We start from the raw sequence: 23,224 nt of genomic DNA on the forward strand, positions 1-23,224 counted from the left end.
AATGAAGTTGGGTTCTTAATTTACACCATTTACAAAAATTAATTCAACTTGGATCAAAGACCTAAATGTAAGAATTAAAAATATAAAAGACTTAGAAGAAAATATAGAAAAAAATTTCATGACAATGCATTTGGCAATGACTTTTTGAATATGACACCAAATGCAGAGGCAGCAAATAGGAAATGGATAAATTGGACTTAATCAAAATTAAAAACTTTGCTTATCAACACAGTGAAAAGACAACTCATGGAATATGGAATAGGAAAAAATATTTGAAAATTATGTATCTGGTGAGGAATTACTATCCAGACTATTTAAGGACATCCTACATCTCAGTAGCAGAGAACAAACAATCTAATTAAAAAATGGGCCAAGGCCTTGATGCCCTGGCTGGTGTAGTTCAGTTGGTTGATGTGTTATCCCACAACTGAAAGGTTGAGGGTTTGATTCCTGGTCAGGGCATATACATGGATTACAGGTTCAGTCCCTGGTAGGGATGTATGGGATGCAACCAATCGATGTTTCTTTCTCACAAGGATGCTTCTCTCTCTTTCTTTTCTCTTTAAAAGCAATGAAAAAGATGTCCCCAGGTGAGGATTAAAAAAATGGGCCAAGGATTTAAATAGACATTTCTCTAAAGAAGGTATACAGATGCCAATAACCACGTGAAAGATGCTCAATATTACTAATTACTACAAAAATGTAAATTGAAATCACAGTGTGATACCACTTCACTCCCATTAAGATGTCTGTTATTAAAACGCACAAAAGAACAAGTGCGAGCCAGGATGTGAAGGAACAGGGGCCTTGGGCACAGCTGGTCGGAATGTGAAATGGTGTAGCCATTGTAAGAGGTGTGTAAAAATAGATACCTCAAAGGATCCAAAATTCAATGTCTGTGTATATTACCCAAACGTGTGCAAAATGGGGATTCAGTAGGTATTCGTACATTCATATTCAGAGAAGCATTATTCACAATAGCCAAAAGGTGCAAGCATCTTATGTCTATCGATGGATGAATGGATAAACAGAATGTGGTGCATACGTACGAAAGACTATTACTCAGCCTTAAAAGGGAAGGAAATTCTGACACATTACAAGATGGAGTAACCTGTAGAATATTAGGCTAAGTGTAATAAGCCAGGGACAAAAGGACCACTATTGTGTGATTCCACTTGTGAGGGAACTTGAGTAGTCAACCTCATAGAGAGAAACAAAAATTAAAATTGTAGCCAAGAGCCTGAGGGCAAGTGGAAACGGAGAGTTCATGTTTAATGGATACAGAATTTCAGTGTGGGAAAATAAAAACAGTTCTGGAGTTGGGCAGTGGTCATGGTTGCACTATACAGTGAGTACTGATGTCACAGAACTGAACACTTAAAAACTGTTAAAATTATAAATTTTATGTTATGTATATTCTACCACAATAAGGAAGTTAAGTGCAAATATGTTTGGGAGATTTGGTGGTTGCAGGAAAATAGCAGAACTGTAATACATTGGAAAATAATGCATATTTAAACCTAGGAGAAAGTGCGACATGGCAGTATTTCTCACTTTTGGCAAAATTCACAAAATTGAATGGCATTTGGATTATTTTGTACCCCCTATTCCATGACTGATTGATTCAAGATTTAGACATACATGTGGTTAGGCAATTATCCATGGTAACTTTGGAACTCAAGCTTGGCATTCATCCTCTGTCTGGAAGCAAAGTGGCCAGGCATTAAAAAACTTGGTAACAGTATGTAAGCAAATAAAATTCTGTTATTCAGCAGTAAGGGTTTGTGTTTCTTTCCTTTCTATTCCACAAAGCGTTAAAAGTTCTAGACCAGGAGCAGTTACAGGATAACAAAAGAAACAAGTAATTTGTAGCAGGTGGTTCTAATTGTGCCCATCAAACCTGTCGCTCAATTGTGCAGAAGAGTGGAAAATCAATTAGCAACTACAAGGTTGGGTGCTGGTGAGTGACAGGAGTGTCTTAACTCAAAGGGAAATCAGTAATGGAAGAAAATGATTACCAAGGCTGCTAGTGGACACTGCTAGATCTGAGGAGAATTTCCACCTACTGCCTAACTTTCCCAGACAAAAGATGCTGTTGGAAAATATTTGAACATGTTTTGTCACCCAAGAGCAGTACAGTGTAAGTCTTTATTTCTTAGCTGTTGGGGTCCGAATGAATAAAATCAGGAGTATGGGGCCCTTCCTTCCCTCAACTTGCATGTCCCATGTTGGAGTCACTGCTTTGGATGTAGGAATGTTTGCAGCACAGTGCACATGCATGTTACCTGCCTGGGACAGATGCATCCCTGGGGGTAACTTGGGGGCTTGGCTGGTGACTGACAGCATGACAGCACAAGGTCACCTGGGTGGGCCTTGGAGGTTGAGGCTGGGACAAAAACAAACTTACCTCTGCCATAATTCTGCTATAGAGTTGGACCAGACATGAGTACTGACTACTGAATACAATTATTCAAAGAAAAGTTTTAAATATTCATAGCATACTTTTGTATCCAGTATTGGGGGGAAATGAAACAGTATTTTATTTTTCTAAACACTTTCTATCCTTTGCACAAAGTCCCCAGAGGTGTTTAGAAAATGAAGTGTTTGAGCTCTAACAAATTTCTGCCTTACCTGGAGTCATCTTGGCACTGTGGGTTATCTGTGATGTCACCTTGAGTTTATCCACTTACTGTGTTATTCTACTTTCTTTACTTGTTTTATATATCTATTAATATGAGATATATCTATCTTAGCTGCTGACCTGCAAGTAGCATCTGGACAATTACACCACGCCTTTTATTTCTTTTGTACAACATGCCAATATGGTGCCTTTCACAAAATAGATGTTCAGTAAAAAATTTTCTAATAAACTCTTGACTATTGAACTTTTACAAAGTCAGATAACATATGAAAAGTCATTAACACAGTAACAGGTATGTGACAGGCACTCAATTAACATAAACATGCATATATACACAAACAAAAAAGAAAGGAAAGCAAATCAACATTTAAAAAAACACAAAACAGGCTTATTTTCACCAGGGAAAACATAATTAATTAAAAAATAATTAACAAAAGATCATAGTTTCATTGTTCCGGCTCCTAAATAAAGTCCTATGTTGACTCACTGACTGAAGACTTCCAACCTAAGGTTCTTGAAACCTTTTGGGTGGATTAACAAATTGAGGATAAAGGTTTTTTCCCCACCTGGTAGCTATTCTGGGAAGACAATGACAGAACTAAAGACAGTACTAGCTACATCAAAGGTAGAGCTATACTCCCAAGCAAGGGTCTCCTAAGCATAAAATGTTCACCAGGCAATTTATTTTGCCAAATACTGTCCATTTATTCCTGGATGTGTGTGTGCTCACTTACACATATGACTTTCTGTGCATTGTTCTGAGGACAACTGGGAAAGAGAGTGAGAAATCAAGAAGGTAAGGGGGAAGGAAATACTGGTGGCTTTGAATATTGACTCCCTACGTGGGGCGAGCAGAGAAAGCACACAGGAGTCCCTCCTGCAGGTTAGACCTATGTTAAAGGGTCTCTAGATGAAACCATAGCACTATTGTCCCATTTCCTGGTATCTGTATATATTTTTAAAGGCAATGGCCAGTAAAAAAGTAAGTGATTTGCCTTGCAGATATAGTTTTCCTGTGGAACTGCTGAAGAGTTCTATCTTGCTTTTGTCTTCAGCAGGGAGGAGTCAATTGCACAGCCCTCACTGTCCTCCTGATATGACAGTGATGCTGAGGTCACTTTGGCTGTTGGTGCATTTACCCTCTGTTGCACATCGGCAGCCTGCTGTGACTTGCATGGAGTGTCAACCAGCTCCTCCGTCAGCATTGCATCAAGAAGACGCCTGTGCACTGAGAGGACTAGCTCTACTCATAGACCTAAGAAGCAGTGGGGAAGCACCTGACCGACCATTGGAAACCTCCAGTTCGGTTATACTTACTTTTGTTGAAGGGGGAATAGAACTAAAAAACACAACGTGACTCACACATATTAAATTTTAAAAATGTAATATTAAATAACATTTTTCTATTATACAAAGAAGATAAAATCTAAATATAACAATATATTAGTGAAGGCAGATAATAAATGTTTATGGGAAGTAAAAGTCACCTTAAATTTTACTATTTGTTACTCAAAAATCAATTTAGGAATCACAGTGTGTAATTTAAATTCACCTCAATGTGTAATCGACATAATCTAATACTCCAGTGTGTAGCACACTTACATTTTGATGAGTTACTGACTATGGTTAGATTTTTATTATTCCAAGAACCCACATGTCAAAGCACAGTCATGTTTCTGAGAGGAAACTTCTACTTTACCTGTTCGTAATGGTTACGAGTGCAGGAGGGCAGTAATAGCCACTGGACGCATGGTCAAAGTTCCGAAGGACCATGTCCATTTTGTAACAGAACCCACCGTGTCTCTCCCATCCCTTAAAAAGAAGAAAGTTAAAGACATAATCTAATTTAGTAAGATTTTCTTGTATATTCTCACTTATCACTTACTTATCTTTCTTCTCCGACCCATGCAAAACTTAATTTTGTCTTGATATCTTTGTATTGACTCTAACTGGTAATGCTATTAGCTATAGCCACTTCTAGATTTATTTAATTCTTAAAACCTAAAACCCTAAAAGCAAATGAAAAGGAAGGGGCACTTTCTCAAGATCTTGCTCGGTCTCCTACACAGACACACACACAGAGGGAGGGAGGGAGGTCAAACCTACAGAATTTCATACCAATGGTTCCTACGGGCTGGTAGAAATTAAGAGTGTTTCCTCTGAAGACAGACTCCATGGGTTTGCACCCTGGCTCTGCCCTTATGTGACTTTATTTACTCTCTCCATGTCTCTGTAAACCAGGTAGTGACAGTGTCCATGGGGCCTCCCTGAGACTCAAAGGAGACAGTGCAGGCAGAGACCACCGAACAGAAACAGGGTCTCAGTCTGAGCAAAGAGGACACATGCACCTAGATCGCAATGTATATTTCCCCCAACTTTCTTCCATTCTGGTTACTTCTTGTTATCCCCCTGAGATGTGCTGAGGTTCAGGACTTGGATAGTCACAGACTCATAGATGAGGGGACCTGGAACCCAATTCTGTGGCAACCTAGGGTAGTCTCGGCTGGATCATAATGCATCCGAATAGAGACTGGGCAGAATATATATTTCTGGCAAATTTTTTTCCTAAATCGATTGGCTAGCCTTTTAGAAAGGAAGAAAGCAAGCTGTGGTACTCAGACAAAAATGACAAATGTGTGGTCTGTGGCTCCTCCCTGGCAGCAATGGAGGGTGCTGTTCTTAAAAATTATGTAGTATAGGAGACATACATTCTATGTTTTCTATGTTTTGACTGAGTTATTTTCTTTCTTTTCCTTTCAACATAATAAAATCACACCAGTTATACCTGCTTTTGCATAGTCACCAATTTAAAAATACACTTTATTTCGGGTCATGCCAATGCTTGCTGGAATTTGATCATCTATAAAATGATTTCTGCTATAATCTTGGTCTTGCCATAAATTAAATAAAACCTTATTTTAGAAATCAGCTATTTTAGTTCAAAACATATTGTTGAACAAGGTGTGGATTATAGGAGCCCCCAGCCAGCCAGCCAGGCTGTGCTCTGAAGTCACTGACCATTAACACTGACCCCAGCCAGGTCTGCGTGGGTAGCTGAGAGCTCCAGCCAGAGCCCCTCCAGGGATCTCTCCAGACACGGTCGGCCAGAGGAGGGACTGCTTTTGTGTTTGGAAGAACAGGTGGAGGAGCCTGATGATTTGACCTTTCTGACAAAGTATTCTTTCTTCAGGAGTAATTTTTAGATCACAGGCTTCTTAGCAAAAAAAAAAAAAAAAAAAAAAATCTAAGAACTGAACCAGCTCAAAAAATTGTGGCATAGTAATAACCAGAAACACAAAGACTCTTTACTATAAGCCTTTGTACATATAATGAAAGTGGAAAGAATAATTGATTGTATCCATGTATCCTTTGTACATGAAGTACCATTTCATTTTACATGAAGTGAGGATGACAATACTGAGATAATTGCTCATATTGTGTAATCCCCCCAGAAGCGACTCAGATGGAAAAATAAATCTTTTTCTTTGCTTTGAAATGATCAAGACTTATTTTATAAATTAATTTATAAACAGTCTGTATGTGCAGACTGTTTACTGATTTACGTTGAAGCAATTGGTTAAAAGAAAGGAATCTTTTGAAACCATACTCACAGACTAATGATGCAAAAAGAGATGGGAATTTTGCAATAAAGTTAGAGAACTGGGTCTGAACCCAGAATCTGTACATGCTGGTACTGCTGGCCAGAAAAGGGAAACTGGACAAGGTCTGAGCAGAACATCAGTTCTGCTTCTGCTGCGTAAAAAGTTAATTGTCCTTTCAATTGCCTTGAAAGACATATTGAGATAATTTTTTCAGTATTTCTGGTTAGATAGAGATTATATTACTGATCAGTTATAACTAATTCAGGAATTATAATTATTAGGTAAGATGTCGAGTAAGATGTGAGCTACAGCATGTGTACTGTTCAGTGAGAGTATGAAGATTTGTTTGTTTAAATATTGATTAATAAATAAAATACAGTTTTTGGAGAGACGGAGTTTGTTTAATCAGAACATAAATAATAGGATTAGAAAAGATAAGAATTCAAGCAGGCCTGCATAGAAACCCAGTTTGGGAAAATGTTGATACTCATACAAGCTAAAAATCTCCAATATTTAAAATCCAAATTCGTGTGTGTGTGTGTGTGTGTGTGTGAGAGAGAGAGAGAGAGAGAGAGAGAGAAGGCATGTATTGAAGACTCTGATAGGTATTTTTTGGTAACTTTACTGCAGAATATTAAATGTATTTTAAGAAATTTAAAACATAATTTTCTACCTTGTAAGTTTAAACCTAAAGTATTTTTTATTATTTAAAGTACTGAAAACTCTTTATTATTTAAAATGCTATTTTTATTAGCCCTTTCCCAAATAATAAATCCAAAAAAACCCCAAAACAGAAATGGAATTAACTTCTAGAGGATTGGCCCCACATAGTACAGGCTTCCCTTCCTAGGTGAGTGGTCTAGAGACCCATCTGTATCAGCGTACTAGCTGGCACTGTTGGAAGAAGCTGTGTTTAGCTTTAGTGAATTTTTCTGAAGACTAAAGAGCCTTTTTTGAAGACTCTTTCAGTGTGTTTGTCCATTTCATGATGGGTGATTTACGAGCGCACCTGCCCACACTGCACTGAGTGTTGGGCATTTTTTGACCAAAAAGGGCATGACCCCCAGGCCCCTATTCATCTGATCGCATTCTGAGCAACTGTTTTTTGTTTCCCTCAGGGAAAAAGTCCTCAAAGGGAAACATTTTGTCCATGTGGAAGAGGTGAAACAAAAACTGGCAGAAGCACTAAAGGCACTAAAACTAACAAGTTCAAAAACTATTCTGAGCAGTGGAAAAAATGTCTTCATTTTTTGGAGACATGTCTCCAATGTCTCCATTGCATCAAATGGAGAGTACTTTGAAGGCGACTGGAGTTTAAACATGTTAAAATAAATACACAATTGTTTACAAATAAATTCCGATATTTTGGGATCCCCCCTCATATTTTTTGAGCACACACTTCTTTCCCTTATTGTATCTAGTCAAATATTTAAGTTTAAGGAAAGTGAACAGGGGAGCGAGAGTTTGGATACAGAAGTTCACTTTCTGACTCAAAGGAATGCATTGGCCATACCCTGACATCCCACTGGATGACCATGAGAACCCCAGTAAGGGAGGGCACTACATGACACTCATCGATGTACAGATGGCATGATAGAATCATTCGCATTCTTTTTAATCAAAAGAAACAGTTGAAGAGGATGGCAAGAAAATCTTCACAGAGCTGTAAATCCTTCATGTGACTCTAGCTGTAAATCCAATTATGCGATCATTGTTTTGTTAAATGTAGCCCACATTCAGAAAAAAAATGGAGGAGGGAAGGAAGAAAGGAATAGCGGGAAGGGGAGCAAGGGCAGGAGAGAGAGGTTCTCTTTAAGTTGATGATAAATAAATTATTGTTATGAAGTCCCTGCACCTAAATCACAAAGTTAATGGTACTTACTTCTTGGCAGCCTGATCCAGCATCAGAAAGGACATGTCCTGCTCTCTTACAAATGTAAGAAAGTGTTTCTTCACAATTCTTAACTTTCCAGTGTCCTTCCTGAAGGGAAAAGTATTACAAGCTGAATGAATACATCCCATTACGGATGCTGATAGGCAACACCAATTATTTTGTGTCAAAACATGACTAATAATAAGTGTTACAGGATGGAGTAATGTATTAGGACCTTGTGTTGTCGTTGGAAAGTGTTGCTGCTCTCTCTACTTGTGAGTGGGAGGTCCTGCTTTCTCTCTAGCACATAAACAATTGTGGGACGTGCCATTCTGGACTGGTAGGCACCCGGGGAGGAGCAACCAGTTTTCTGGTGTGTGCCAGGCTTAACCATGAGTGACTCTCATATATTATTACCTCATCGTTCCTCTGAGGCACGCATTATTACTCCTACTCCAAGGACTAGGTTCGGTACTTTGCATTAAGTAATAAAGAGAAGCCCTGCAGACCTTCCCAATGGGGTCCTCAGTTACAGGAGAGTATAAGGCTCACTGTCGTTCCTTAATAACTATTGGGTGGAAGGATGACTGGATAGATAACTTCCCAGGTTCTCGTCTTTAAATTTAGGCTTCAACCATGCTTAGGTAACTTTTTAATTATAATAATTATATTCACATTACATTCTACTTCAAGGGAATAAATGTTACTTTTCATAGATCAACTGTTTAAGGAGCTACTGGTCCAACAATAAGGGGCCACCACGTATCACACTTACAGCAACGTTGTCCCCACACACCTGGTGATGTTAATACCTATCCTTACTCTCTTAAAGGTAATTTCTCTGTCCAAATGTTGGCTCCTTCTCTGTGAGCATGTGAAGTGAAATGTCCATGTTTGTCAAATAAAATGTGAGAACGTCAGTAGGGAGTGAAGGTCATCTCTGTTATATCAAAACTAATGAACCAACAAAGCATCAAATATTGTAGAACAAATCGTGGTATCTTTCAGCAGAGTTAGACCCAGGACAAACATTTAGAGAGGTCATTATTTGTTTTTCCTCAAGTGTGACTCTGAGACACTGCTTTACCAGTGTAATTGTAACTACACATGTCTGTGACAGCCTGAAATGACAGAACAATAAAAGACATCATAAAAGTAAGTGATTAGAAATGTTCTGTGTTTGGCTGGCACAATTACTTTGTCAAGCTGTTTAAGGAACATGGATAAACTGCTTTTTGGAGGAATTTGATATGGTATTCTGGTGGTTTGAAAGACTGAGGATGCCCTCCATATCCCAGTAAATTCCACAGATATCTGATCGAAAAGAGTAAGTCTATTCTTAACATATAATAAACCCTTCGAATGGCTTGGGATTAAACTAATTCTGCATAATCAGATGTTTTAGATGATTGAGTAGCTAAAGAATAGGGCTAAGTGTGATATTAAGGCCACTGGGACCATTACACTCATGTCAGGAAAAGAGCAAGATTTTCCACTGATTCACAGTTTTCAGAGGTTGCACACACTGTTGAAAGTCTTTTATGTTAAGAAAATAATGGACTTACAAACCATCACTCCCCAGAGTAATCTCTCAACACTGCAGTTCCTCCCCTCATCTTCACCATTGTAGATAACGGCACCACTGTCCTCCAAAATGGTGGTTGCTCGAGCTGAAAACCTACCTCTCTCACCCCCACTTCTCATTTAGCAACAATTCCTGTCTTCCAGAGGGTCCTGGAATCTGTCTGCTTGTCTCCACATTCACTACACCAATTCAACCACTGGAGTACCCTCCAAATTGGTTTCTCTGCTGCCATTTTATCCCTCTCCAATCTGTTCTCTATGTAGCAGCCACAGTGACTTCATTTCCTTGAAGCTCCATAGTGATTCCTGTATGGGGCCCACAAGCCTCACATTTCGCATTCCTCCTGCCCCACCTCCTGCCACCCCCTCACCATGCACCCCTTCTCAACACACTCGTCCTCTTTTTGTCATTACACATGGTGAGCCTTGGACTGCCTTTAAGCTTTTGCACTAGCTGCCTCTGTGTGGAATGTTCTTCTTACTCTTCAAGAGTTTTTTTTTAGCTGTTGTTCCTTAAGTCCCAGCTTAAATGTTACCTCTTCAGAGAGCCTTCCTTGACTGTCTTATCTGAGGCAGCTGCCCCAACCCAAGCTTCTCACCCTCATGTCAACCATTTGCTCAGAACTCTCATGACAACTGATTTTTCAGTCTTCTCAACTACCCTGATTTTTCTATGGCCACATGTTTACTGTCTAGCATGGAAGTTAGGTGAGGAGCAGGGCCTGTGCCTGGCTTGGTCTCTGCCACGGCCCAAGTCCTGGTGTCGGCGGCCCTCTGTACAAGTCCAGCAAAGTGAACACTGAACAAACAAATAAACTTACAGACTGCTCTGCTGAGACACATAACTGGCTTCTATTTGGAAAAATTTGTGGTTCAAGTGTGTGCCAATTAGTAAAGGTGACGGAGGAGCCATTAGACCATTCAAAGGAAACTGGAATTTTATTGCTGCTCAAACCAATCCATGTTTCTGATGCATTTTCTGTAAGAGATAAATATAAATTACTTACAGGAATTCTATTATATGCAAAGGAGATATTACACTGGGGCTATTACTAAAATGTACCTGTTTATATACCAAAATATACTTGCAAATCACTTTGCAAGTGATTTCTTCATGTAATGAAACCTGTTTAAGTCTTGGTAAAAATACCTGCTTATACCTTTCCCCCTATACAGTACTATCCGATCTGCTTGATACAGGCCTTGTTAAGTGAGATGGAGTGGGACCAAAAGCCCTGACCATGCCAGGACAATGCTTAAAAGCAAGTCAGGTTGCTGGGACTCCAGTTCCTGCTACTAGAGAGAAAGTAGATCTGAAAGGTCTATTTTTATTTCTGCCTAGAGAGAGAAAAATAGGAAGGTCTATTGGGTTAGAAAAGGGCACACATACAAAATAACTTTTAATGGTAGTCTAGCTTTATGATACATTTCTTCTTCTTTTTCTTTCTTCCCCTTGGGAAAAAGGAGCAGAAACTGTTAAAAGCGTGCAAATGGGAACAATGGGCTTGCCTGAAACATAGATGAAGTTAGACTGCCCAGGCAGGGTGAAAAGACCCTGCACAGCCGAGACAGATGTCCCAGTGCCCTGTTGCAATGGAGGCAGCCACGGGGTTCTTTGAAGCCTGAATGGGAAGGGTGAGGAGAAATGACAGAGGCAGGTTTTGATTTCATCCTAAACTAAAACTTAACTTGAGAAGGTCATCAGAATAGAGTCTAGAGAGGTTTTTTTTTTAAAATTTACTCTAAGTCAGTGATTTCAATATTCTCTGGCACAGTTCTGTGTTAAATACGTGACACAGGCAGAGACACACCTGCTCTGATGAACAGAAGCTGCGTGGAGGCCTAGGAACCTGGACTCCCAGACATGTTGCAAAGCTTGGAAACCATCGCACCAGATAAATGACCTATTTTCGCTGGTTAAAGCTATTTGAATCCAATTATTTGTCTCACCAATTCCCTTTATTGCTCAGATTACATGACCACAGTGCACCATTGCTATCTACTGGCCATATAACTAAATTACAGGTTTAGGTTTTTAAATTTTTTTCCCTTTAAATTAGAAGTTTCAGAAAATGATATATTCCCCTTTGAAAATATGTAAAAACATGTCATATATTTGGCATATGTGAGCTTTTACAAAGCTTCTGTGTGTGTATCTTGTAAAAACCCAATGAATCTGCAGTCCTGAGTCTTATTTAGAAGCTTCAGATACATATGCCACAAATAATCACTTGTAATAGCTTGATTTATTTTTTAATCCACTAACAAAGACAGTTCCTACATTATATTTCACGTCTCTTAAATCAAAGACATTTGGCACTCACTGTCTCCAAGGAGGGTCACAAGGAACTCCACGTCTGCTAGTGAAGCTATGTCTACCAGGGCACTGTTATCGGACTGGCAAGAATGCAGAGCCTCGTTCCAGGTCTTTCCTTCTTTCTGAAGTTTATAGCAATTATGACTGTGGGGATTCCAGCCAGGCTCACAGTGGGTGGCATAATATTTCCAAGCATCTTTTTCTTTTTAAACCAAAAAATAATAACAATAACAAAAAAAATATCACTTCCCACATTTAACAAACATAACACATTACTATTTAAAAAAAGATTTTATTTACTTATCTTTAGAGAAAGGTGAAGGGAGGAAGAAGGAAAGGCAGAGAAACATCGATGTGAGACAGAAACACTAATCAGTTGCCTCATGTACGTGCCCTGACTGGGGACTGAACCTGCAACCCAGGCATGTGTCCTGACTGGGAATTGAACCGGCAAGCTTTTGCTTTGTGGGATGACACCCAACCCACTGAGTCACACTGGTCAGGCTCATTACTCATTACTCTTTTTTTTAAGTTGTTTTTTTAAAAGATTTTATTTATTTATCTTTAGAGGGGAAGGGAAGAGAGGGAGAGAAATATCAATGTGTTCTTGCCTCTTGTGCGTCCCCTGCTGGGAACTGGCCTGCAACCCAGGCATGTGCCCTGACTGGGAATCAAACCGCAGTTGTTTGGTTCGTAGGCCTGCGCTCAATCCATTGAGCTACACTCGCCTGGGCCTCATTACTCTTAATATAAAAATAAATATAATCACAGAATATGACTACTTTGAATTTTTGAAAAATAGAAAACATATGAAAGAGTAACTTATAAATTATAGGATTTTAGCTCTTCAGAGTGGATGCAATCTATGACCCAGATCTAGGTCTAAGACATGATAGATCTCAGTGCTTCATTTCCCAAATGAAACATCTAAAGCACAAAGAGGTAAGAAGACTTGGTAGTTATAAAATTTACAAATTAGAGTTCTCCATTTTTAAAATCTTTTCACACAAAAAAGGAGTATTATGACCACAAATTAAATGGTATTTTATGTACGGTACATGGGGGTAGATATTTATCCTCATGTGAAAAGAGTCTGACACTCTGGCCAGTCCCTCTAGAGATGACAAAGCTGTCATCTTGAGGGTCGGGCAGAGTGCCTGTCATGTCTCTCTGGATTCATGTGAACTCTGGGTGAGATTTAAAGGATAATAGTATCATGATGCTTTGTCATTGGAGGGAAGGCAATGGTATTCATACACTTTTGGCTTTCTTCTTCCAGGACCTTCTCCCAACCTTGTAAGAGCGTTTTTACTTTATTTGATGAACCACAACTGAGTGCCTCCCTTAAGGACTAATTTAGTTATAATTCCACTGCTATTTGGGAAATAAGACATTTCTTTTAAAATTGCTTCTCTGAACTCTGACAGCAATTAGCATCACAGCTGAAGAATGTAGGACATTTAGATATCATTCACCCAAGTGGTTTTCAATCTTAAAAAATGAGTCACAGAACCCTTTTAAAAATACAACCTTCAACTTCACTAAAGGAAAGATGAAGAGACAAAGCAGGAGCCTCTGTGACTGAAGCAGAGGCGGAGTAGAGCAAAGAACCTGAAGATCCTGGAAACACAGTTTGAAAATGCTGGACTGGGTCATCTAAAAATTTTGTTGAACTTGAAGCAACATAATTGATCGAAACAAATTTAGCTTAACTACCCTCATTTCTGGACTCTGATTTCAGTTAGTGGGTCCGGGAAGTAAATAAAACAGAAGAAAAGAAGTGCGGAAAGAGGGAATGCAAGAAGGGTATAAGATAAAAAACAGCCACTTCTCCAAGGAGGACATACAGAGGGCCGAGAGACATATGAAAGGATGCTCAGCATCACTAGCCATCAGAGAGATGCAAATTAAAACCACCATGAGATACCACTTCACACTGGTCAGAATGGCCATCATAAACAAAGCAACAAACAAGTGTTGGAGATGTGTGGAGAAAAGGGAACCCTAGTGCACTGTTGGTGGGAATGCAGACTGGTGCAGCCACTGTGGAAAACAGTATGGAATATCCTCAGAAAACTAAAAGTGGAACTGCCTTTTGACCCAGCAAGTCCACTGCTGGGAATATACCCTAAGAATCCTGAAACACCAGTTCAAAAGAACCTATGCACCCCAATGTTCACAGCAGCACAATTTATAATAGCCAAGTGCAGGAAGTAGCCTTACTGCCCATCAGTAAATGAGTGGATCAATAAACTGTGGTACATTTACACAATGGAATACTATACCACAGGAAGAAAGGAGGAGCTCCTACCCTTCATGACATCATGGATGGAACTGGAGAACATTATGCTAAGTGAAGTAAGCCAGGCAGTGAAAGACAAATACCATATAATCTCACCTATAAGTAGAACCTAATTAACAAAACAAACATGTAAGCAAAATATAACCAAAGATATTGAAATAAAGAACAAACTGACAGTAACCAGAGGGGAGGGGGGAGGGAAATAATGTGGGAAAAAAGAGAAAGGGTCATAAACAAACATGTATAAAGGACCCATGGACAAAGCCAAAGGGGGGTAGGATTGTGGATAGGAGGTGGGGGTGGGTAGGTAGGGCAGGAAAAAGTGGTGGTGGGAAAATGAAGACAACTATATTCGAACATTTATATGAAAAAATGAAGAAGGAAGAAAGGGAGAAAGGAAAAAGACAGGAAGAGAGGGAGAGTAAGAGCAAGTACAGCAGCAGCAATTTCAGGATGTTATTGAAATAATGAAAAAATCTCTCTATAGAAAAATAGCAAGATGCTTCCAGTAACCCTGTTCCCATATTCTGCAATACAGTACCCTTTAGCTACTTCAAAAAGTTAAAGCTTTTTGAAGTTAAAGCTTAGTTATAAAAAGTTAAAGCTTAGTTATAAGGAATAATATTTTTAAATAATAATTCAGCTTTATTATTTTAAGTCTGAAGTTATTTCTGATTATGCTGATAATGATTCTTTTAACGTTATGTTTTATCTCTTATTGTTAAGACATTAATTCTCACGGAAACTAAAAAAAAGTGATAGATCTTAAGAACAGAAGTAATCGGGCTTCCAGGTGCTAGATTGTAATTAGTTAGTATTTAACTTACCCCTAAAAGTTTTGTAGTTATTTCAGGATGAAGATGTGTTACTATTAGGAGATATGGCATGTGATAGGAAATCAATGAAGTAAAGAATTTTATACAACTGTTTTCTAATTTACTTTTTTTTGTATTCTTTTTCCATTACCATTCAGTCTCCTTAGACTCCCCTTACCTCCTGCAATCACCACACTGTTGTCCATGAGTCCTTTTTCCATTTAATTTCTAGGGCAACTATCAATAAAACTCAAAACTAAAATAGAAAAGGAAGCATATTTGTTTTTCCAGTGCAGAGTGACCACAAATGCAAATTTTTTATAAAGAGAGGACAAAAATATTTTCATATGCTTATGTTACTTTGACTTAGTTTTTAGTAAAAACCTAAATGCATTTGTTAAATTCATGGCGACTTTTAGATATAAGGTATTATCTTGTTACACATTTTTACTCCTATAATTATAAAGCTAGCCTTAGCTAAATGTAAATTATGAGTTATTAGCAAAATGGAGGACTTTGAATATATTGAAAGGACAAGTAAGCAACTCATAAGAAGGACTTAAAATGAAAACACTTACCGACTGCTTCATGATCAGTGTGGTTCAGGTATTTTTTACACACGTAAGGTAGGGTGGCCTCACAGTCCCGACTTCTCCAGGCATTTGGCATAAATGAATTAAATGTTCCACAGTGATATTCAACAAATGGGTCAAAATTTATTTCTGAAATACAGTGGGAGGGTTTGATGTTAGAAGCAAAATCGGTTAGTTTAATATTGAAATGTCGTTTTAGCATCAAGGAAACAACCTTCTCTTTGGCATATACTGTGAATCCTTTACGATGTTTTGTTATACTTAAGGTTTTGCAGTTGAGCCCAGGTATGACAAGAAAATGACTTCCCAGAATAGACGGCAGCTGATTTTATTGTTTGAAAGTATAGAAATATTTTGCTCTTTGTGGCTATTTTTAAAACAGCTGACTAGAATCTAGGCTCTGAGCCACATCCTCCTGAAACCTTGGTTAAATGCACAGCTTACCTTCTTGGCCTCCATTTTCTTGTCTGGAAAAGCATTACAGGAATTAAGTCAGGATTAAAAATTTTTGTAAGCCACTTTCAAAATAACATGCTTTGTAAGTGTGTGGGCAAAGCTGCTGTTCCAGCTGAGGGAAGATGCTGCCTGTTGAAGATAAATCAAACCCTGCGGGTACCTGGGTTCCAGTTCAGATAGTTGAGCGGAGCTCTGTCAGACCACTGCCAGCCGGCATGCTCGTCCAGCTGATTCAGACCCATCCACACTTCGACTGCTCCCCTGCTTAAATGCTCTGAAATGAGCAGAAATATGGGGTTTCAAAAAAATCAGTGTTATATTTCCTCCTTGTTTTTCTATTTCTGGAGCACAGAGTCATAAATTAACTCCCGTCAAAGACAGAAAAGGGTTTAAGTGCTACTAACCCCACCCTGGTGCTTCAGGGTAAAAAGCCAGCCTCCCCTGGTCTTGAGAAGCACAACAGCCTCCCGCAGGCTCACTGATGGCAGCTCGGAAGTGTTATCTAAGCATCTATAAATGTGGCCTCTCAATGGTTGTCAATCCATCCAAGGATGCACGGCTACAATTCTGAGACCACCTAGTTTGTGTGCCCTTAGGGTTCTAGAAGGTGAGGAGGAAGTGTCCAGGGCCGCTCTGGGAAGTCTTTCTTTTCTCGCTGCACGTGACTGGTGACTTCAGCTTGGAGACTCAGGACTCCAGCTGAGGAGTCTGGGTCCAAGTGACCAGAGGACCCAGAGGGATTCACAATGCAAATGAGTCTTCAACTGTTTTCTGTCAGGCTGGCTCTGTGGCTCCTACACCTAAGCCCTGCGCCACAGCTCCTCCTGGTTTCATTCAATGCCATTTGGGTTATAAATGCTGTGTATAAACATGTGCGCTGACACGCTTGTGCAGAAAAATATGGTTATTAAAACTACAAAATGAAGAAAAATCTTTCGTGGTTTTTTACTTTCTGTGCACCTGAATTTAAGAAATTGTCCTAGAATAAACGTACTACAGTTACGATAAAATTTTGGGGGAAAAAGACTGTCAGAAACTTTTAGTGAAATTGACTAATTTTGTAACACTTTCAAATATTGCCACTTAATCTTATTTGTTTGTTTGTTTATTTAGATAACATTGGTTAATACAGTATATACATTTTAGGTGTACAACCTAAAAATTTGATATCTCCCTATGTTATTGCAATTAGTTAAGTTTCCATTCATCATCATCTATTTGACCTTCTTTACCCATTTAAACTTTTTATCTATAAAGGAGAGCAGTTTTCAAAAAGTACAATTTAAAAAAAGTACAGGAAAAAAGAGGAGAGCCTTGTTCTCTCCTGGTTCCTCTGCTTTGGAACCCGATTTATTTTGCACCAGCTGAAGGGGCCCTGCCTGACATGGAGACCCAGACAGATAAGAGTTATAAATAGGGTGACTGTATATCCCAGTTTGCCTGGAAAACTCATGGTTTATGTTGGTAGTTCCAGAGTAATCATGAACCACAACTGTTTTTACGCTCAAGAGTCTCAGTTTGGATGTCCACTGTATGGTCACCCAGGTTGTAGAGGTCAACGTATTCACCAACAAGGTTGCCGCTTTCTCTGTAATTGCATATTTCAATACAATAGTGACCAAGCAGAAGAATCTAAATAAGGACAGAGAAAAAGGTGCTTTATAATTCCAAGAGCCCGGGAAACTGAACAGAAACAGCATAAATTCATGGGCCCTGCCCTTCCAAATTCTGGAGGCATTAAGATAGAGTCTCTTCCTAATGTCGATTAGGTTAGTCCTTTCAATGGCTTTGATTAGATGACATCCTAATAAGAGGAGGTGGGCTGGAAGATGGACTCACAAGAGGAAGACATTTTCACATTTCATACGGACATAGGTATGAAGTGATATTTTCAAATAATCTACTTAAAATATTTAAATATTTGTTATTCTTAACTTAGAATTATTTTGAATACCCTCTGTGTAATTGTTTTAACAATATACATTAAAATCATTGAGCAATTTATAATCAGTGTTTAAAGGTACCTAAACAGTCTATTTTACTTTTAAAATTAAATTGGCTCGTAATTCTATAATAACAAACTCAAACCTAAATTCTTTGGGATATTTCTTGGCATCTGTGAGAGCTTTGGTAATTCCTTATACCATAATTAGTGTTCATCAGTGATGAGCAAGAAACAGTAGCCTATTGTCATCGAAAAATACCTTGATCAGAATGGGCTTCCCTATTATGAACAGATTTCTGTTTTCTTAAACAATCCCCAAAGTCTAATTATAGAATTGTGGTATTTAGATTAAAAACTTTGGTATTTTTTAACTGTTATTTAAGTTTTATGAGTAAGTCCAAACGCTCTTATTAGAAATCCTGGGGTCAAGACAGATCCAATTGTCATTCATATGTGGTGTGCAGAATTTTCTATGAAAACTATTACTGGCTAACAATGACTTTGGAAATGAGCGTTTTTCTGAAATATGATTCAAATCAGTTTCAATGATAATTTTCCACTTTTGCATGTCTGTGGGGGAAGGAGCAGAAATGCACTGTTTATGTATTTGTTAAATCTTTCTTGCAGACATTAATGATTTTCAGAAGTGTTAGGTGTGCTTCTGCTTTTACCCAGTGAATCTACTTCTACAAACTTACAGAAAAGTAATTGGAATCTATGCACAAAGTTGTGTGCAGGGATGGCTTGTGATGGCAACAAATAAAAACATAAATAATTATATCTATCTATTTATATTGTAGACATGGACAGATATTCATTATATAAAGATAAATAAGTGTGTTACCAAACTGTGTGTGTGGTTGTTAAATAGATAACACATATTGAATGTTTGTTGTGTGTACCAGGCATTTTTCTAAGACTTCACATGCGTCAGAACATGTAATCCACACTGCCAAGCTGTAGGCATTATTTTTATTTCCATTTGATAGAGGAAGGTAGTTGGGAAGCAGAGTGGTTAAATCTCTTGCTTGCATAGCCTTGCTAGTAAGTGGTAGAGATGGGATTCAAACCCAGGCAGGTGACTCTCGGGTCCCCACTCCTAACCACTGTGAAATAGCTGCCTCCTAATTTTATTCAGTACCATTTGTCAGAGATACTATGCATACCTGCATGCACCTGGGTTTTAGTTAAAAAACATGTTTCTCTCCAGATTGTGGAATTATGAGATGCTTATTTTTCTTCTTGTATACATGAAAATTTTAAATTATTCTAGAATAAACATGTACTACGTATGCAATACAATTTGAAAAAAGTGTCAGAAACTTTCAATGAAAGTGACAAATTTTGTGACACTTCTAAATGTTTCCAAAAGTTTTAAAAAGCTATATATATACATATACAAACACATTTACTCTTTAAAGGAGAAGTAAGAGGAGAGGTTAGGTGATAGTTGAGTCACAAGACCCAGCTCATTATCACAGTTCTTCTGACATCTTATATTATTCTCTTATAGCGTTAGTTACCATGTGTCTGCTTTTGCTTTTCTAGCTAAATTTTTAATTCTTTGGAATCCACCAGAAGGCCTATATGTACCTGTACACAGTGAGTAATAGGAAAGACCTTACTTGATAAATGACTTTATTATTTCTTAATGGGGACTGAATGGCTAAGATCTCTAGCAGACTTTGAAACTTAGGTGGTTGTGTGTTCCAGGCACTTGCTCGAGCTGCAAACTCTGGCTCCCTTGCTGGGGCCTCAGATGCTCTGCTCCAAGGAGGAGGAGATAAGGAACGTTGGGTGCCAAACCGAACGGCCTGGAGTTCAAGTCAAAATTCTGGGTGTAAGTTTGGATGGTACTAATAAAAGAAAAATATTTTCCAAGGAACTTTTTTTTCAGAACATACCTTTGCATGCATGGGTGTAATGGTTAAACCATTTTAATTATATCAATATCAATGTCCCCCTACTTACTCCTTATGAAGTTTTCTTCAGTCTCGTCTGCAATACTCAGTAAAGCACCTCCTTGCATCTGGCACGATGAATGGGCCTCGCTCCAGGAGAGAGAAGAAAGCAGGTTGAACTGGTAGCAAATGTGTGAATTGAGGTCCTTCTCCCAGACAGCATCACAGCCCACCTCTGCAGATGCTGGAAACAAAATCCATCAAAACATTGACTATAAGCTTATTTTATCGAACAGCAATATACTTCTAGGAGAAATTTGAATGGAATGATTTCAAATTGGAACCTCTAAAACTTCAGTGCCTTACTGATTCTTGACTAGGTCTCTGTGGTGAAATCTGCCTTGTTATCTCATTGGTAAACGCCTTCAAGATTTAAAGGAAAGTCTAGAAATTATTGATAAAGGAGCCCAGCTCCTTTCTGGGAAAATAGTAGAAACCATTTTTAAGAGAAGGGAATAGCAGTGAAGTATTTATGAAAATAACATCTGTGTTCTTTCGAAAGCAGTCATTAGAACTTTACACCAAAAGCTGCATGAATTTAAAGGTTTACCTGAGGTAGATGCAATGGTTGCTTCAAAGGCCCCCCACCAAAACACCAAAATGTTAGGGGGAAATAAAAGAGAGTTAAAATATGAGTCTATGGTAAACACAGTTTTCAATAAAAATTGAGAACAGGAAAACTGACAGTTTTAAAAAGTTGTTTCTCAGTCAAAAGGAAGAGAAGCAAAAGCTATTGTAAAACATGGACCAATGATTGCATAATATATTTAAAAGTAAATTTAATAAAGAATGAAATATGGATCCAAAATCTGAAGTTCATTAAAAATGAAGACCTAATTTAAATGCTTTTGCTAAAAGTTTAAACCAAAACCCAAGGTGAATTAAGCAGTTACAATAATTACCTGAAATCAAACTTAGTCAGGGAATTTCACTGTGACCCACGCTACAGCATGAATGTAAGTGATGGACAGTCATCTGTTAAAATCTAGAACAGCCTTTCCCCAGTGATCCACAGAATAATAACTTCTGGAAAACCCCTGATTTTCCCCAGGAAAATACAGGATACAATGGCTGTGTAGCCTCCTCTGAGAAATTCATAACATACATTAGCATCTTAAAAGCTCTGAGAAGTTCTGTAGTAAAGAACAGCTTAATTTTAGTTTAGCGTACTTCAAACTTATTTGACGATAAATTCTTTGTTTTCTTTTCCCATAATAGTTCGATGGCCTTGAGAAGGTAGAATGTTTTCATGTCTGTTTGCAGCATATAAACTGAGTTAGTTAACCAGACAGTATTAAGCCACATATAAATCTAAGGTTGTCTGTGGAGTTTCCTGACTGATACGTGTATTTATAGAAGAATATAAAATAGTAAAAGATTAGAAAACAAGGCTCTCACCAAGTAAAACTGATGAAAAGGAAGAGCAAAGGAGGAAATTTTCATACATCATTTTATACATCAACCCACATTTCGTACTTTGCCCTGGTGGCTGAAACTTCCTGACTGAGCTTGAATCCTTAGAGACTATCTTCAATTAAAATGCTAGGCCCTGCTGAAGATGGACAACACACTCAGTGTTATCAGACATGAGTTCATCACGTGTGACTGCTGAGGTCATGAAGGAGGAGTGGGGGATGTTTACAATTAAAGTGTGCATAAGAATCAGTTAGCTGGCCAGTAAAAAGAAATTGCAGATTCCATATTTTCAGTCTCAGAGATTCTGACTCAGGAAGACTGGGGTGGGATTCAGGAACCTGCATTAAACACACTCCTGATTTTCGGGCAATGGTCCATGAAACGAACCCTGGGAAACACGAGCTTAAAAACAACAACGACAAAGCCCTTCCTAGAAGGGGAGGTCTGAGTAGCCTTTAGAAGGCCAGTAAGGTGTGAGAAGCAGAGTTTAGGGGGAGGACGTCAGAAGGGGTGATCTGAGATGAGGAATGAGGCAGGAATACCCGCCTGTCACCTCCTGCCCTGAGGAGGGATTTGACCATGAGTCCTAATTACAAGCCTCTAGGACACAGCCTTGTAAATAAGAAAGGTGTGGCTGAAAGTCACTGCGAACGATCTTGTTCCCATTTTTGCCAAGAGTTGGGCCTATCCTTTCAGAGGACATGGATGGAGCTATGTGGACACAAGGTTTCGCAGTAGGTTGGTTCAATTCTATATCTTAAACAGTGAAGCGAGAGACTTGCTGGTGATTCTATCTGTACTGCAAATTATTTACATAGCTCAGTTTTCTTCAGTTTCCCTTGGTTTTGGATTATCTGTGCTGATTCTTCAGGTTAATTCCCCCTCTTCATTTCTCTCCCTCTCTCCTTCCCCTCTAAAGATAAATAAATAAAATCTAAAAAAATTATTAAAAAAAAGAAAGAAAACTTCTAATCAAATGTTTTCAACAGGTGCCCATATTCTTCTAACTTCATTTTGTCATTGAAATTTGGTTTTAACTAAAATATAAGAATTTGTACTTCTGCGCAGGCCAACACAAATCCTCTCTCTGCTTGTCTAGGTGGGCCGTGTATCAGTCGCTCCATGGATCTTACTGGCCGGTTGTATGGTAACAGGAGTAGAAATGCCACCCTGGACCAGGGTGCGGTGATGTGCTATACCGATCTCCCTTCAAGACTGAAGACCTCACTTCCCCAGATGCCAGGAGATACCTCTCAACGTTAAACCGTCTTCGAGCACCACCTTGGCTGAATTCTCTCTGCCCGACGTCAGTCTCCCTTCTCAAAGGCAGGCAACAAGCCCTGAGTGATCAGGGCAGGACTATAAGGCCCCTCTCTTCCAAACACGGGGCAAATCCAGCTTGAGAACACCTCAGAGGGTCAGTCAGGCCTGCATTCCAACCCTGCCCGGGACTTCTACCCTTCCTTCCACAGGGATTGAACCCCAAGAAACCCCCTGCAGTTCGTCATTCTCTGCCTCAGAGATTGTTCCCTAGGAGTCCCCTTGGTGCAGGCTTCCGTCTTGGCCTGGGGACTTTGCATGCATTTACTCTTAGGTCTTTTGCTTCTTCATATATAATCTCTCTTTCCAAGCCACTGAAAATGCAAGATTGAAGGCTTGTGTCTCATGTATATTTGAATTAAAAACTTTAAATGTAAGGGCTAGAATTACATTGTTACA

The 23,224-nt window shown here is 38.8% G+C and overlaps 1 protein-coding gene across 4 annotated transcripts in view; it reads right to left on the reverse strand.

Annotated features, from left to right (window-relative positions):
• PLA2R1 (phospholipase A2 receptor 1) overlaps positions 1-23,224 on the reverse strand; it is a 117,788-nt gene that overhangs the window by 67,423 nt on the left and 27,141 nt on the right. For all 4 annotated transcript variants that reach the window (XR_005081831.2, XR_005081830.2, XM_037140427.2 and 1 more), the window contains exons 4-10: positions 20,100-20,273; positions 16,344-16,457; positions 15,713-15,856; positions 12,025-12,219; positions 10,522-10,679; positions 8,126-8,224; positions 4,341-4,453 (exon numbers count right to left, since the gene is read on the reverse strand). Coding sequence is in view for 2 of the 4 variants with exons in the window: in XM_037140427.2 (XP_036996322.2) it covers positions 4,341-4,453; positions 8,126-8,224; positions 10,522-10,679; positions 12,025-12,219; positions 15,713-15,856; positions 16,344-16,457; positions 20,100-20,273 (997 nt within the window). In the remaining 2 variants the exon portion in view is untranslated. The remainder of the gene's footprint in view (positions 1-4,340; positions 4,454-8,125; positions 8,225-10,521; positions 10,680-12,024; positions 12,220-15,712; positions 15,857-16,343; positions 16,458-20,099; positions 20,274-23,224) is intronic.

Source organism: Artibeus jamaicensis, unplaced genomic scaffold, assembly GCF_021234435.1.
Source record: "Artibeus jamaicensis isolate MK-2021 breed Jamaican fruit bat unplaced genomic scaffold, CSHL_Jam_final contig_936, whole genome shotgun sequence".
NCBI classification, from domain to species: domain Eukaryota; kingdom Metazoa; phylum Chordata; class Mammalia; order Chiroptera; family Phyllostomidae; genus Artibeus; species Artibeus jamaicensis.